Source organism: Falco naumanni, chromosome 10 (assembly GCF_017639655.2).
Source record: "Falco naumanni isolate bFalNau1 chromosome 10, bFalNau1.pat, whole genome shotgun sequence".
In the NCBI taxonomy this organism is placed as follows: Eukaryota; Metazoa; Chordata; class Aves; order Falconiformes; family Falconidae; genus Falco; species Falco naumanni.
This window is the reverse complement of record NC_054063.1, coordinates 14,312,344-14,329,705: the sequence shown is the minus strand read 5'-3', so window position 1 is coordinate 14,329,705 and position 17,362 is coordinate 14,312,344. Positions and strand designations below refer to the sequence as shown.

At 37.3% G+C, this 17,362-nt stretch overlaps 1 protein-coding gene across 1 annotated transcript in view; it reads left to right on the top strand.

The window, feature by feature from the left end:
- The window catches only part of ANO3 (anoctamin 3), a 138,331-nt gene extending 122,335 nt beyond the window's left edge, over positions 1-15,996 (top strand). Inside the window, exons 19-27 of the mRNA XM_040609404.1 lie at positions 115-226; positions 1,436-1,493; positions 2,980-3,077; positions 4,511-4,656; positions 4,764-4,916; positions 5,600-5,747; positions 7,578-7,658; positions 8,506-8,611; positions 9,370-15,996. Of these exons, the coding sequence (XP_040465338.1) occupies positions 115-226; positions 1,436-1,493; positions 2,980-3,077; positions 4,511-4,656; positions 4,764-4,916; positions 5,600-5,747; positions 7,578-7,658; positions 8,506-8,611; positions 9,370-9,552 (1,085 nt within the window). The 3' untranslated portion in view covers positions 9,553-15,996. The remainder of the gene's footprint in view (positions 1-114; positions 227-1,435; positions 1,494-2,979; positions 3,078-4,510; positions 4,657-4,763; positions 4,917-5,599; positions 5,748-7,577; positions 7,659-8,505; positions 8,612-9,369) is intronic.
- The last annotated feature ends 1,366 nt before the right edge of the window (positions 15,997-17,362 follow it).

Genomic DNA, 17,362 nt, shown 5'->3' with positions numbered 1-17,362 from the left:
GGCCCCATGACTTGGAACCATCGCTTGTTTTTTTAGTGTTGGTGGATCTGTGAGCAAAGTTAGGCATAACTGGATTTCATTTTAGTTTATATCACGTATTGTGTCTTTCCACAGAGCACCCTAGAACAGAATCTGAATGGGAAAACAGCTTTGCCTTGAAAATGTTCCTCTTCCAGTTTGTCAACTTGAACAGCTCCATCTTTTACATCGCCTTTTTTCTTGGCAGGTAAGTTATCTTTGCTAACTGAGCTGGAGGGAAAAGTTGCACAGAACTCATAAGTTTTCCTAATTTTATAGGTTTGAAGAAAATGCAGTGATTGTTTGAGCTGCAATATTTAGATGCAAGTCAGTTTCTGAGGATAATTGATAGCACTACATTAACATTTTTAACTGTATGTGAGGGTTGGACCCTTGAAATATTTACTCATGAAACTAGACAAAGTATACTTCTTAAGTGGGTCTACATACATGACTTTCCTACTAAATGAGAATTCAGTTCATTTGAAAATACAGCCACTTCCTAAATGTGGGTCTGTATTTAGCCCTGCACTAATAAACTGTAGTGATTTTTTCTTGTTTATTCCCCTTTGGTTACATTTCCCAGGATCCATTTCTATAAATATCAAATATTGTCTGGCAGGTCTTATACAAGAGTAGGAGGCAGAAATTCTGGCTCGTTTTTGTGTATATCTTTAGCTCAGAGCATGAGATACTAGACAGGTTTAACCTTGCTTCATCTTCATTTCAATTTTGTTATGATCAGACTTACCATTCCTATATAACATAGAGTATTTCAGTTTTATAATACAATTTCACTTCAAGAATGTTTTAAAAAAAACAAATAAAACATCTAGTAAAGAGTAAAATATCTGCATGTTACATCCAGTGGTGCACCTCCATACAGTTCCGAAACTTCTTTGTATCTTGCTATCTCCTCTGTCTAGCAAGACCAGGCATAAAGGTCTTTCTGTCTCATTTATGAACTTTAGCTGAGGTCATGAAGAATTCTGATTCAATTCATTTGACAAGAATCTATTTGATTATGATGGGTTTGGGGGTGATGTTCTGCTTCTGTGTCTGAGGGTGCAATCCAGTGCACACTTCACGTGGGCAAGAAGATCCCTGTGATGCAGTAAATTCCTATGTATTGCAGCGGCTTATCTTCTTAGAAATAGATTAGAGTCTGAATATCTAACGTCTAAAACCTCTGAAGGTAAGATTTTTGTTCTGGACATAATAAAAGCTTAGGATCACTTGCAAAATTATGTTCTTTGTTTGCATTTTGAAACTTCCATATCCTACAGATACCCAATTTAAGCCTCAATGATTTAATGTGTTTATATTTCACGAGTTTGCTCAATGGATGTTGTGAAATAAATGCTGATACAGGCTGTTCTTGGAATGTCCACTGAGAAACAGAAATCTTATTTTCCAGATTTGCAGGCCGCCCAGGAAAGTACAACAAGCTTTTTAACAGATGGAGACTGGAAGAGGTAAGCAATCCTGTTTTGTGTTCCTGTGACATTTCCATGAATAAAAAGGAAATGGCTGAAGAATATGAATTATGTTCGGATTGAAAGATTTATTTTTCCATCTATGTGCAGTGAAGAGTAAACTCTTATTTATAGCAAAGAATAGGAAACAGAAGACGTGTTTTTCCTTCTGTGTCCTCTACCGTGCTGAGTGACTCTGCCCCAGACATGCAGTTTCTTCTGCTTCTCTCTTTGGGAAAAACAAACAGTGACAGTCCCTTGCCTCACAGGCACTACTAAGTCCTACAGGATTGGAATCTCCTGAATATGTGGAATTTTTGGATGGAGAGCAATGTAATGCACATATATATAGTGCTTTTCTATCAGCTTCTGAAGTTTCTGCCAGCACAAGCAAAGACATGGACTTTTTGGAGTGGGTCCAGAGGCGACCACAAAAATTATCAGACGGGTGGACTACCTCTGCTACAAAGAAAGGCTGAGAGAGCTGGGGTTGTTCAGCCTGGAGAAGAGAAGGCTCGGGGTAAAACCGTATTGTGGCCTTGCAGTACTTAAAGTAGGCTCATAAGAAAGATGGGGACAAACTTTTTAGTAGGGCTGGTTGCAATACGACAAGGGGGATTGATTTTAAACTAAAAGAGGGTAGACTCAGGCTTGATATAAGGAAGAAATTTTTTTATGATGAGAGTGGTGAAACACCAGATCAGGTTGCCCAGAGAGGCCTTAGATGCCCCATCCCTGGAAACGTTCAAGGTCAGGTTGGATGGGGCTCTGAGCAAGCAGATGTAGTCGAAGATGGCCCTGCTCATTGCAGGAGGGTTGGAATGGATGACCTTTGGAGGCCCCTTGCAACCCAAATTATTCTATGATTCTATGATTTAAAAGAAGAAAAACAGTATTTTCAAAATGTAGCTTGAAAACGTGTTAGGATTGTATCTCCCTGGATCTCTCTACCATGCTGAAGTTCCCTCCTATCTCTGAAAAATAGGTTTCTTCTGTTGAACCTTGGTAGCCACAGAATAAAATGCCATAACATTTGTAGTCCATGGTCTAAAAAAAATTTTCTGTAATTACTAAACATTTTAATTCGGCAATTTAGGTAGTTTAACTAGCAGTACCAGAGATTCAGCTACTAAGTCTCTGTTCAAACTTAGGGTATTAAAAATGAAATATTGCTCCATTCTTTTGAAATGAATATGTATGTATCAGTCCAAATGAAATAGACTATATCATTTATCATATATGTAGAACACACACCCTTAACTTAGGTAATGTGGTCTAGTTTTTCAAGAAATAATATGTCTAAAGGTTGTTCAACTAAAGTGCGTTAATATTTCTGTTATTAATATTTCTTTTAATGTTTCTGTAGCTGGAAGTCAGTATTCTTCACTAGACATATATATTGAAGATTTTTCATTTACCCTCTGAACAAATAAAAATTAAAGAAATTATCTTGTTTAGCTATTAATCTTTTTCCATTTCATTTTAGTGTCATCCTAGTGGCTGCTTGATAGATCTGTGCTTGCAAATGGGAGTTATTATGGTTTTAAAACAAATGTGGAACAACTTCATGGAGCTAGGCTATCCGTAAGTTCAGATGTCAAATCTTCTTTTACAGCTAGTGATCATGTATTGGTGTGATTCAGTGATAAGGAAAAATATTTTTATGTTAGGAGAATGTTTTCACTTTTTGCATGGCTCAAACTGTAGCTTTATTCCCAAGGGAAGCAATAAGATAAGGCTTCTCAGGGTGTGTTAACCACCTAAATTGTTTATTGTGTTTTCATTTTCCATAATACAGAGCTGTTCAACTACTGAAAAGACTAATGGGCTAAGAGTCTTACAGTTCTCTTGAAAGTGGAAAAATATGTTTTCAGTAAAAGGTTGCTCATCAAATATTAATTTAATCAAAGTCTCAACCTTGAAAATATGTCAGAAAGGGTTATGCTCACAATGTGCAAGCATTCTGCAGATGAGGGGCAGCGTACTGTATTGCTGTGAGATGGATTTCTGAGAAGAAGCCTACTTGAAGTGTCAGGCTTCCTGTCTCCTCAGCCCAGCAGTGTCTTAACTCTATCTAGAATTTATTTTCAAAGATGCTTATCTTCCTTTATGGAAAGCAGTGTTTTGTTTTGACAAAACCATGGTTTGCAACTGTGGCGACAGTTGCTTTTTCAGTAACCGAGAGATCAAGAGCTAAACACTAAATTAGTTTGAGAAAAAGTAGCAGCCTGTTAATAAAAATACTTACAAGAAAATTTTTTCCCATCTTCAGTCTCTTTTCAGTAATGTCTAGAAACAAACACTGGTCTTTCATTGCCGCCTGCGTCTGTACTGGGTAATAGGTTTCATTTGTGTAACACTTTAATTTGTGAGACTGTGACCTGCTTCATATTTATAACTACTTTGTGAAAAGACCTCTGCACAGCTTTATAAAAAAAAAAGGTCTTAAATATTTGCAGCTTCAGCAACACCTTTTTAGACACTTCTTCATGCTTCATGAGAAATGCTACAGAACAAATTCTGTAGAGCATCTAGACCTTTAGGTTTGTTTAAAAATAGTCGTATTCTACTATTCAGTATATGGTGGTATCATAGAGTTCTTAATCAGCTCCATTTACTTGGTTTGTCTTTTACAGGATTAAAAATAAAGCATTATTTATTTTTTTAATGCTCTCACTATGTGTGATTTTTTTCCCTGTTCTTTTTTTATTTAGGCATACAGATAAATCCTGTAAAAAAAAGTCTATGCAAGCAAATGGCATGTTCTGAAAAGCTTTTTTGTACAATGACTAATATGCTCCGTTAAAGACATAATTAAAATAGTAATGCAGAATTTTGAGAACTTTTGGAAATTCTTGGAATTGTATCTTATATGGTATTGTAAATACTTCAAAAAAATATCTAAATATACATTCATGTGCTATCCAAAATAGGCTCACTGACTGCAAAACAATACCGGCTAGTATTGTAAATTACTGAGCAAGTACAGTCAATAATGCTCTGTTTATCTAATAAAGTTTATTACAGAATTGGTGGTCACGACGCAAAATGAAGAGAGGAGGGCAATTAATGGAGCATAAAGTTTCTCTGCCTCAATGGGAAAAAGACTGGAATCTGCAGCCTATGAATCTTCATGGTTTAATGGACGAATATTTAGAGATGGGTGAGTACATTTAGGGATGTGTCACTTCTCTTGAGAAACTGGGACTATGTCGCACGTTGAAAGATCTTTTGCATTTCCAGTTGCTAACCACAAAAATGTCTGTCTAGTTTTACAGTTTGGCTTTACCACCATCTTCGTTGCTGCCTTCCCACTGGCACCGCTCCTGGCATTGCTTAATAATATCATAGAAATAAGGTTAGATGCGTACAAGTTCGTTACTCAGTGGCGAAGACCTATGCCTGCAAGAGCAACAGATATAGGTGAGAGAAACTACTGACCGTCACTGTCACATACCATTTATTTGTGTTTCCTTCTTCAGTGCAGCTTAACCCTTGAAATATTTCGTGCATCAAGAGTGAAGTTGATAGTGTAACCGAAAGATCTCAGTGATAACTCTCCTGTTAAGCAACAAAAGGATACTCAGTTGCTTAGTTAAGAGGACTACTCGGATTTTCTTTCCATTTCCAATAAAGGATCATAGTAGTTGGAATCTTGAAAACAGGCTAAATAGTATTTTAGGCTTCCAAATTGTGAAACTGTACATCTTAAATGCTATCCAAAATCAGTTGAATTTAGAAATTAAATATAAGGAGTAAATTCAGTTTTGGTTTAAAACTGAACTAAATAAAAATAAGCCTTGTCTTTCAAAAATCTTCTATTTGGCCTTTATATCCAAAGATTATGGTTATACATTTGTTGCTTAACTATTTCTTCTCGACAGGGTGTGCCCTACTGTAAGGCTTCGTCCAGGTGGAGCCACTGGTGGCAGGAATGTGAAGACATGGCTTCATCTTGACTAGCTTTTCTGACTGAATAATTCTCTCTCAATAAGAAGGGAAAACTGTGTGACTAACAATGACTTTAATATTACTAGTATGACTTCATATGACTTAATATGACTGTGAAAGACTAATGACTTTGTTGTCATTTTTCTTGTTCCTAGGTATCTGGTATGGGATTCTGGAAGGAATTGGAGTTCTGGCTGTCATCACCAACGCCTTTGTTATTGCCATTACTTCCGATTACATTCCACGTTTTGTCTATGCATACAAATATGGTCCCTGTACAGATCAAGGGTACAGACAAGAAAAGTAATTAACATACTTTTATATATACATGTGTATTTCAGTGGAAGCGCACTTTTTCTCTCTTTCTGTGTTAACATACTTAACATATATCAGTAACTTTTTACCTTTTACATCTGTGCAAACCTTCACAGATGTTAAGTGCAAGTAATTCATCCATCCCAAAGAGTTTGCAAACTTACTCCACAGTTACCGAAGTGGAAAATCATGTCTTCCCTTTTGAAGGCAAACCACAGAGTTCAGTATACATCAAGCAGTTTTCTGGCTTTCTCCAGATAAGCTTTTCTTCTTTTCTGCAATAGTTCTGGACTGTCTTCTCCCACTGCACTCCCACACACATATATATAATCCCAAACCCTCTTTTAGGCTACGCCTCATTCACCCTCAAACTTCCCTGCCTGTTTTCAGAAATGCTTGCAGCCCACCTCCAGCAAGATTGGCCTTGACACTATTTAACATAACTCCGTCTTTAGTGTATCTTAGCATCAAACAGGGTATCTTGCCTATCTTTGTACCACTGGGCCAGTTTCCTGCCAGACATTTACTGCTCTCCCTGAACTGTGGGTCCACCATGCTCTGTCTACCTTTCCCGCTGTCTGTCATGACCTTTTACATGATATGAACAGATCACGGTACCCATGGACATCCTTTCATTTATTTGGAGACCAATACCCTACAGGTGGTTTTGGGGGGTGGTTTTGAAGGGTGTTCTTATTTTTTTTCTTTTCAATATGGGAATCAGGGTTACCTTGAGAAAAGGAAGCATCACTTTGCTAATACAGTGTGCGTTACAAGCACAACTTATCTTGGGTTTTGTGCAGGAGGTTGGGTAAGAGTGAAAGCATCAAGGCTTGTCCAGCAAGCCAGTACCGCTTCATTCATAGAGCATGCCTCAGCTCAAACCTCAGCGGTCTGTCCTTCCTTCCCTCGTTGCTCCATCTCTAATGATTCAAAATAGACATTTACGCTTCCTGTGGTGTCACAGGAAGAGAGAATTTAAGGGCAAAAATAGTGAAGCAGGATAGGATGAAAAGAGACAATATCAGAGCAACATTAGTGCTTAATGTGCACTAACCTTTTAATAGAGAACTACATAATTCTATTTCTTCTTTTGCCAGTAGTGATTCGAGGTGTCACAGCAAACCTGAAAGTTCAGGGGGTATAGTAGGATCCCTGATGCATCTCTTTTAAAATGTTATTTGCCTTTCAGAATGCTCTTTGTTGAATTACAGGACAGATTTCCAAGGAGATGGGATGTCTTATATGGCCATGATTTTCCAGGAAAAGACAAAAGTTTCACTCCTACAGTCATAATTCAATGTATTTATGTGGTTTCTGTCATTAATAGTCATAAGTTGTTGCCTTTCAGATGTCCGGTTGGTATATATGCACTGTTCATTTTACTGTTGGTGAAAATTCTTTGATTCAAGCCATAAAACCTGTCATTTGTTGCTATATGCTGCATGATTGGTGGCAGATTCTGCAAGGATGTTAAATTATTCTCCTCTCTGCCTCTCTAGACATCTTTCTAAGTTCAGTAATTTTAAGAGAGTGAAGAATGCTAGCAACAATTCTTGGTTTATATCTGCTGGTAGATAAGAAGCAAACCCATGAAAAGTGCTGAAAATAGATTTTTAAACTGCATTATCCCTGAAACAGGTGTTATTTGTTCCTTTCCAATAAAATTTGCCTTCTCCGCTTAAAATTTTAGAACTACTTTTGTCCTGATAAGCAAATAGTATGTTTGCAATACATGACAGCAGAATATGTTTCCATACAGGATCTATGCTATATAACCACTTTATGAAGAAGGTCCTGACCCTGTCTTTCTTTCAGATGCTTAAAAGGATATGTCAACAGCAGTTTGTCAGTATTTGATTTGAGTGAACTTGGGATGGGATACTCAGGATACTGCCGGTATGTTTCAATGCTCTCCCTTCTTGTAATACAGGCATAGACATTAATATAGATATTAAATGGAAATTCAGTGCTTAAATTACTGGCATAATAATTTATTTTTTGTCTGTGAAAGCATTGGAGTTCAAGTTTGTTCAGCGTGGAAGTCTTAGGTGCAAACACCGTGTGTTAGGGCGCAATAGTAACACATGGGAAACCTGTGTTCTGGGTTTTTCCAGGACTTCTGCAACCTGTATCTTGTGTGCCTTTACGAATTATTTCATTTCAAAGTTACCTAGCTGCCAAGAAGTATACAATTTCTCATTTCAGTTTTGTTAAGCATTCTGAGGTCTATTAAACAAAATTATATATATTTTTTGTTTGGCTCTAACCCAGGTCAGGATCCCAAACAGTTACACAAGGTGAATACAAGAAATTCAGCATTAAATTAAATCCTTCTGGTTTCAGATTTAGTTTTACAGTGAGAGTTAGCTTGAGTTGACTAAGGACTTACAGAATCATGTTACACTTATGCAAACCTTGTCTGGAAAATCTCAAATCCTTATAAGCAAAGATAAGAACCAATTTGGAGTCAACACTTTTGAACTCAACACTCCAAGGCGCAGCTTTGTAGCAACAAAAGAAGTTGTTTGCTCTGGATTTTTGGAGCAAAGAGTGCCATCTTATAAGCAGCCCTATTTAATTGCCTATACTGTGGACTATTATTCTCCTTTTCTGTTTAATTCCTTCTGAACCGTGTTTTCACTTCAGTTTCTCTGCTTTCAACCGGATCTGGGATAGAGTGCTCTTCACCCTGTTCAGGTTTTCTAGCACGGACTAACTTACTGGGTATTTCTTTGCTTTACAGGTACAGAGATTACAGAGCCCCACCATGGAGTTCAACTCCATATGAATTCACGTTGCAGTTCTGGCACGTCCTGGCAGCGCGGCTGGCCTTCATCATAGTATTTGAGGTTAGTCATGGAAAGGAACAGTTCCTTTCAACCTCTTCAAGGTTTAAATTGATTTTTTTAAAGTAGTCCCATGAAAAAATTTTCAGTATCATCAACAGCTTGTTTGTTACAATCAAGAGAGGAAAAAAAAAAAAAAAAGCCCTTCCCAAACCGTTGTCAGTCAGCTGCTTCAAACTGCATTGACAGAGTATGCGCTGATTTTAGAGTCCCTCCAAAATTCGTATTTCCTTAACAGTCATCTTATACAGCATGTTGGTTCACAAGCAAATCTTCCGTGTTTTATTGAAAAAGAAGAAATGCAACTTACTTGTACATTAAGCACAGTTATTACAAGTTAAAATCTGCGTCAGGAAAATAAGACATGATTCTAGCCTAACATCAAATCAAAATGCTTGTACTACCTTTGAAAAGTGTATTACATACTGACCAGGAATCTGGTTACTTTGATTACAAGCTTTTCCCAAAGACTGCTTGCAGGTTATTGAGACTAGCATACCCTGCAGTCATGTCTTCATTTAAGTCACTAGCTATACCCTTAGTTTTGCTTTTCAGAATGCTTCAGCATTTTCACATTTCTGATAGACAGCTTCTTTACTCCCCTCTGTGTGTGTGTGTATGTTTTAAAAAAGGGAAGGAGCTGGTTTCTAGTGATTAATTGAATCTCAGTTCCAGTTTTCCCACAGACGTTTAGTCCCTAAAACGTGGCCTGAGGAATGAATATGCATCTTTGAAGCAATTATTTTTGTTGTTCTTTTCAGCACCTTGTTTTTGGAATTAAGTCCTTCATTGCCTACCTGATTCCAGACATGCCCAAAGACTTGTGCGACAGAATGAGGAGAGAGAAATACTTAGTCCAGGAAATGATGTATGAGGCTGAACTGGAGCATTTGCAGAGAGAAAGGAAAAAGAATGGCAAACAGTATCACCATGAATGGCCTTAGTCATACTATGCTGCAACAAAAACACTGTTTGGAAATCGAAGAGTGCAGTTTACAAAATGAAGTCAGAGTGGCATCAGCGTGTGAGAATCACGGTGTATATATGTTCTTGCTGGGCGGTACAGTTGCAGGCTTTGGAGGGAATAGGAAAACAGATGCTTTGACGAAGAAAATGAAAAGCCCTACCTGTAACTCGTCTGTGGTGAGCACCAAGGAGAGCTGGCACTCGGGAATGTGCAGACAAATTAAAAATTTGGATACTTTGTTTTTCAAAAAGGCAATGAGTTTTCATGCTGTTCGTGAAGATACTAACAGCATAATGAAATTTAAAAATTGCCTGTGAGTTTATACAGTAAGGGCATGACTAAAACCAACTTACATGATATCCACTACTTCTACAGCTTCTGATTGCTCAGCTCCATCTGTAATGCCTCTGAAGAAAAGAGCAATTGTTGCCTTTGTGGCCATAACTTGGTATAAATGATCTTTCAGGCTTACTGTTTTGTCAGGTTTGTCCTAGTCTCTTGTTGAGATTGTGGATGTGGTCCTACCCTAAGAAAGGGGTCTATGGCTGCTTAATATATACTATGCAGTTCAAGATTTGCACATCAGTGTCATTAATTTATCCTTCTAGTTGAAAACCAAAAATTCTAAATTCAAAGAGAAAACAGCAGCTCTAAAAGAATGCATCGCATTGCCCACATTGCAGCTATATTTGAAAATGATGTGGCTGTTGAGTTGTCTTTCCACTTTTCTGTGCAGAAAGGCCACCTCCACACACTTCCAGGGTGAAAGAACTGTCATTTCCATGCTCTGATGCAGCATGCAGATGTCTAACTGTGTTACTGTTCCTTTTGACCTGTCTGGGCAATGATTTCATGACTTCACAGAATGCTACTTTGAAATATTCTCATACAGTGCAGATGACTTCGTCCTCAATATACAATTAACTCTTTATAGTATGCAAGCTTATGCAGATATATATCAGACATACAGTATAACATTGTGACTTGCTTGTTCAAGGGAAGGAGAAGCAGAGCACTTTATAACAATGCTCTTGTTGTAATAGTAAATGTTCCAGTAACATGCACTTCTTTTATTGGCCTAAATAAGTCAAAGCATGGGAGTTAGATACAGACAGATATGTATACAGATTGTATATAAATGCACACACACACACATACAGGTTACTTTTAGATTTTTTATTATTATTATTATTCGTACACCTTCTTACAGTTTTGGGGGGCTTTTTGGATGAAATCACTATAAAAGGTAGTGTTCATGTAAAGAATCAAATTTCAGTTTTTATGTGCATACAGTATACAGCAGTGTTGGTATGGTTATAGTCACATTTTGGTGATGAAATTGTCTATTACTAACATTTCATAATATGGGAAAAGATAAGCCCTCAATTTCAACAAGGGTGTGAGGTTACCTTGCAGAGAAGGGAGCGAAGGAACAGAACGATTCTAATTCTGTTTCTCTTGCACAATTTTAAATAATGCTTCTCTATATTGGATGAGAAAAAAATAAGAAATGAAGAGTCACAAAGTACAGTAACTCTAAAGGCTGCAAATTTTAGCATATTTTTAGGGATAAAGCTGCAGCAAAATCACTGCTGACAGAAATGAAGCGACGTGTATTTTAAGTACTTACAATACCCTATTGAACCAAATAATGTGATTCCAGAATTCATTTGCATGTGTTAGCACAATCATTTTATTTTATTATGCCATATAAAATTAATTTTAAGAGTCAAGAGCCCATCACAGTGGTTGAGAACATTCTATTTTGTCCAGAGGGCCTAGCATCAGACCTTAAGTTCTTTAGCCATTTGGTCATATTAATGAGATTTCTTGGTTAATTCCAGCTCTCTGTGACCAGACAAGGCAACTGTAGGAGAACCTACAGTATTGCACAAAGGAGGAAAGGAATTGGAAGGTATGGTCTAATCAGATATATTACCCATTGATTCTGTGGTAAAGGGCTGGTGGAACTCAGCTTCCCGTATTTTGGAAAGGCTGTTTTGTTCCTCTATATTCTGGGTTGTGCGTTGAGTTCCTCAGGAGTCCTCATCAGAAGTAATTAATGCACTCTCCTCAGTGCTTATATAATCACACCGTTTGATTTGATTTATTGTGTCTCTCTTTCATTCTGTGGATTTTCAAGCATCGTCTGACAGCATTAACCGTCTGTCACAGCTTCTGTTCCTGTGCCACATAGTGATAGTACTGAAGTTCTTCAGAAGGTCACAGATGAGCTTTCTTTTTAATGTTTTCTGTAAAAAACAAAACACTTTGGCTGGCCCAAGGTATAGATACATGATAAAAATAGGCAAGAATCACAAATATTGATTATTTTATACTTTCCTGTTTCTGCTGCAGATATTGGCACATGTCAGCACATACTTAAGCAAATTCCAGTTGGACTTAAAAATCACATAGGAAAGGAAACCTTTCTGTATTTGAGATCTAAATAAATATATATATATATTTAAATGATTTTCAACAGTGGTGAATAGGAATTTATCAAAGGCTAGTATGTTGATCTGACATTGTGCATTTTATGCACTGGGAAAGCACAAGAAGTGTTGGAGAAACACTGTGTGTGTTGCGGTATTTTTGGAGGAAATCAGCAATGTCTAATGGTTTTGCCACTATCTAACCATTTGCTTAAGCTGAGAAAACTTTTTGCTAGACTTTGTTTAGTATGCTGTTTGCATTGACTGCACGTTATTTTACTAAAGTATAAGGCACACACTGTCCTCAGGAATAATGTATTTTATGAATGGTGAATGGTCTTTTCATATTCTAAATATTGTCTTTCCAAACAAATGACCAGTATGAATAGACTGTGCATGCAAGTTGCGTTTGTGAAATCTGACAAAGCTTTAGAACTTCAATTTGTGCAAAAATGCTTTAGATCATTGCAGATCTAATCTATGACAACTTTGCTCTATGCATGCGCCCTTAGAGAGACTGCATGAGCAACTAGGTATTTTTAAATACAAGGATTAGTCCAAAATGTCTTAATTATTCCTAACCAAATCCCATGTCTTGATTCAGAAAAAAGAAATTTCCATTTCAGAAATAGCAAAAAGTCCGCATACATTATACACATCTCATTTCTTATGACTTTGTATTCTAAATTTGTGCCTAATGTGTGAGATCTGAATTCTGGTGACTAAAAAAAAAGGAAAAAAATAATTCTGCTTCATTAGCCATCCTAATGAGAGGTTTCTTCTTAGAGCTCAAAGTCTGTCTCCACACACATTAAGAGCTCAGTATTCACAACGGAGCGCTAACAGGGTTGCCTGAAGACTGAGCACAGGTTCTCCGTGGGTTCTGCTGTAATTCAGTTTCCTTACCAGAAACACAGCACAGTAATCGAGCATCCTGGTAGAGCACTAATATTTGGAAACAAGGCAAACCACATGATGGCTATTTTAAAATTTTTCTTTCCTACCCCTTTTTGTTAAAGGATTTCTAGAGAAAATTTAGATGAACTTTGAAGTTAATATTGATGATGACAAGGCTAAAATTTCCATAGTTATGATGGACCATAAGTGGTTTTTTTGTTAGATGTTTCTTTGGAAGTATATCTTCATTACTACAAAACACACATTAGCTGTTGCTGTGCCCTTTTCCGACAACAGCGTGTCTTAAATTGTGTTCTGAGGATCAGTTAGGCTTGATTGTGTCCTTCAGAAAGCTTAAAAAAAAATTAATAATCGAAACCAGTGAAAATAGGTTAATAAGTATATCTCTTAAGGCATAAATTCATAAATCTCCTGAAGTTGCCTAAAAAGTTCTGCAGAATGAAAAGTATCTTGGGAAACACAACTTTGAGTGTTAATATGGGGAAATTTGATGACATTTTATTCTTAATATGCTATTAAGATGGTCACTTTAATGTAAGTAGTGCACACCCGCTGTTTCCTCGCTGTGGCTTCTTCCACTGCAGATTTCAAATGGCAGTGCAGCCAGAGAGAATTTCTGGAGCCATGAGGTCCAGCGGCATTACCTGCAAAGTCCTACATGACATCATGGGACTTACTAATCTTTTGCATTATGCCACAGTTTGTTCAGGGACAAATGACTACACACATATTTAGCAACATCATATAATTTTGATTAACTGAAAATCACCCGCGTCCATAAATTGAAAAGAAATGTTTGATACATAATTAACTTGCAAGTGTCACAAATTTTCATTAAAACGATTATAAGCTAGATTTTTTTATATACACTGGGCAATGGCCTTATCAATAAAACTCATTTTATATGAACAGCTAAATATGAAGGCAATAAAGTTAATGGAAAATCAAACAATCATGTTTTCTATTAAGTGTTACATAGGAGAAAAGGGACAGAGATAAAAATAGTGGTATCAACAATCTCTTACAGTGCAGTGGAACTTCCAGAAGCATTTTAGGTTCTGTAATCCTCATAAACTACTTTATGTTTACTAAGCAACTCATGTTGCTTATTTGGGAGTAAACGTTGAAACAAATACACAGCCAGCCTTTCATAATAATGTTTATTTGGTGTTAAGGCTGACACTAGAATTCCAACAAATTTCCACATTTAGACAGAGTAGTTATTTTGTTAGTTCCAATGCATACTTTGTCTGATGAAAATGCATGCAGTGACACTTTTTGAAAGCGTTTAAGTGAGCTGCAAGCCTAAATACCTGTGGTGGAAAATTTAGCAGCTTGAAAAGATCCCCAAGTCTTTTCATAGTTGACCTCAGGCTTGTAAAGCCCGTGTTCTGCTGGGGTAAGGTGCACCAAGCCCACGTGTGGAGCAGGGAGTGAGCAGGGGAAGCAAAGCTCTTCTCTTCGCTGACTTTTTCTGCAGAACTCCGACAGGTTCTGCAGAACAAGGGTTTGGAGATGGAGGATGGTGACAGCTCTCTTGATCCTTTTCTTTTTCTCGTCTGGCTCAGTTGTTGACTTATCCTCAGTGTTTTATTAAACGATGCCTTCTTGCTGACAGTCTGATTTGCAGAGTGATTCTGTAGCTGCAGAATTATTTACAGGATCGTTTGGGATGTCCTTAATGAGAAGCCAGAGCAAAAAGCGCACAAATCCTAGTGTGTCTGGTGCTTTTTACAAGTTGGTATGCATTGGACAGAGCGATGCGGGGAAGCAGGGGGTGCATCTGTGGGTGCCGTTAGGCCACTCCATTACAGGATCTGTCCTTTCTGACCACCCACTTTGCACTCCTTGTGTCCCTCCCTACACGCACACATACAGCTCAAATACCCTACACAGTTCTAGCATTTTAAAATTTATATAATAGACTCATGCTGACAATTTTTCTCTCGTATTGACATTTCAACCACATTGAGCAGAAATTTGCATCGCCATGATTTTGGCATAATCATGATAGCACAATGTTACCACAGCAGCACAAAGTTATAATGGCACAACCGGGAACTGTAGAGAAATCACTTCGCTATTCCATGTTATACAGGAACTTTTTAAATCCAGGACTGGGATTTAGTCTTGAAATGTTAATGTTAATTTAGTCATGAATTCCCTCCTCACTACACTGGAAATTACCTTGTGTTAGTTCTGTTGGCTTGTTCTACCTTTTTGCCATAACCCTTAGAATGTTACGTGTTCTCTGTAGTTTGCTTTCTTATTGCCGTGAGCTAGTTGTTAGGATGCTACTGGCTGGGAAATTAGGATTAAACCCAATGCAGTCTCAAGCTGATGAGATTCTAACCACTGAGAACACACTGAATTTTCTGTTAATAATGAAAAATAACTTCAGATCACCTTTTTATTTTGAGTTCTATTTAGATGACTCGGAGTTTTGTATTGAAAAAACTTCCAAACTGTTGGCTCTGATTTTTACCTAGAGTAGTATCACTGAAATTTCAGTTCTTTGAAATAATCTCATGTAAAATCTAACTGAATGACATAGTTCAGTCATTTTTTACTCTGATAGTCCTGGCTAACTTGCAGCGTCATGATCGTAACAGATTTCTTAAAATGTGTATATATTTGAAATTTATGTAATATTTAAATACAACTTGGTTTCTAAGTAAGGAATAAGAATAAAATTTCAACTATTTTTTCTATTCATAAGTCCACACTTTGTAATTAATATTTAAAATAAAATTACAGTACCACAGAGCATTTTAGAGAAGTTGACTTTTATTCACTACAAGCTAGAAGTTCCTCTGGCGTGTCAGCTTTCAGTTTCTTTTGTGTTTTAAGATTACTTTTACAAGCTGAGATGTACCCCAGAACTAAAAGAATTCACTGAGGAAAAAGTTGTTGGTCTGATTAACTATTGTAAGACACTTTTGGCATAAATTTGTCTTTGAGATGCTGTTTACTTTATCAAGGTTTACATGTACAAATGCAACTACTTACTGTATCATACACATTTGAATATTGCATTTTTTCAGTAATAAACTTGGATATCTTTGAAAGAGGCTTTGAGCTGCTTCATTATTCCAAATATTCAAAGTTAATTAAAATAATCATATACTTGAAAAGTTAGTGCTCGTGAGCCTTCCAGCGACAATATTGTAAGGAAGTAATGTAAGGGTTAGACTTGGCTCAGACACTTTGAACTTTTAGCAATTAAATACACAGTGTGGTCTCAAGGCACATGTAGACTCACTTTTCAGATTTTGAGTCAATCATTTATGGTCTGCCGCTTTCACTAGTGACTAACAGTCGCTTGAATTTAAGCTGTTGTTTTAGAATTTACATGTTCCTAGTTTCTTAATCTCATTTTCTCAACTCAAGTCCACAGGCTAGCTCTTCTCTGGAAGGCTCAGTGGCGCAAGATGTAAATGAAGTGAGAAGATAAGAAGATAATTAAACAACATTGACATGAATATTTAATCGGAATGGTAATTATTCTGAATTCCAGTTCTGCTAGGCCACGTCCTTAAATCTTGGTAGAAGACTGAATAATGAACTACTGATTAACAATGTTAGCCATCATACCTAAGTCCACGTGTTGGACTCAGTTAAACCCTGTGGAATGCCTGGCTCCTTTACCAATAGAGAAATCACTTGGGCTCGATGAGCAGCTTTGGTTGAAACAAAACTAGTCCAGAAATACGAAGTTCAAGAGAAATTCTTCAGGTTACATCTTCAAAGGTGTTTTGAGAGAATACAATTCCAGCTGACCTAACTCACTTTCCTTTTTTTTTTAAATCTATAGTGAATCCTGTGTAAAGGTGTTGCTTAGCTTGTGAAAAAATACTGAAAAATCAAACTGCATCTTCCAGCATGCAGAGCATAACAATACTGTGGTGAATTAGCACCTCAAGAAATATTCAGAGCAGACCTGGTCGTTGTCACGGTTAGAAGTCTCTGAATCAGGTATCTTCCAACTACTAGTGGAGTGATTTTTTTCACGCACCGTGTAGCTTCACATTGGTGTTTTGAACCGCTTCCCATGCAAAATTATGTATGTCTTTAAGCATGCTAGTTAGGATCTCTTAGCATAACCTAAGCAACAGTGTGTGTGGCCGTGACATATAAATGCACGATAGCATTATTTCCTGAGTTTCCATCTCTCCCTTGCTAACCATACCGAGGGGGGAGACATGAAAGGAAAGCACGCTGCGTGAGACAGCAGGCTGCCAGCCAGACTCAGCTGTAAGGTTTTATGAGATTGTAAAAGTTGTGTAGAAGGGATTAACACAAATATTGACTTAATTCTCAGTTGGTTGACAAACTGTCTTGTGCAAGCAAGGCAGTACGTTTACAGACCATTCCCAGAGGTGGGGCATGAACGCAGACAGGGGAGGTAAGTTCAAGAACCAGGTTGACTGAGTT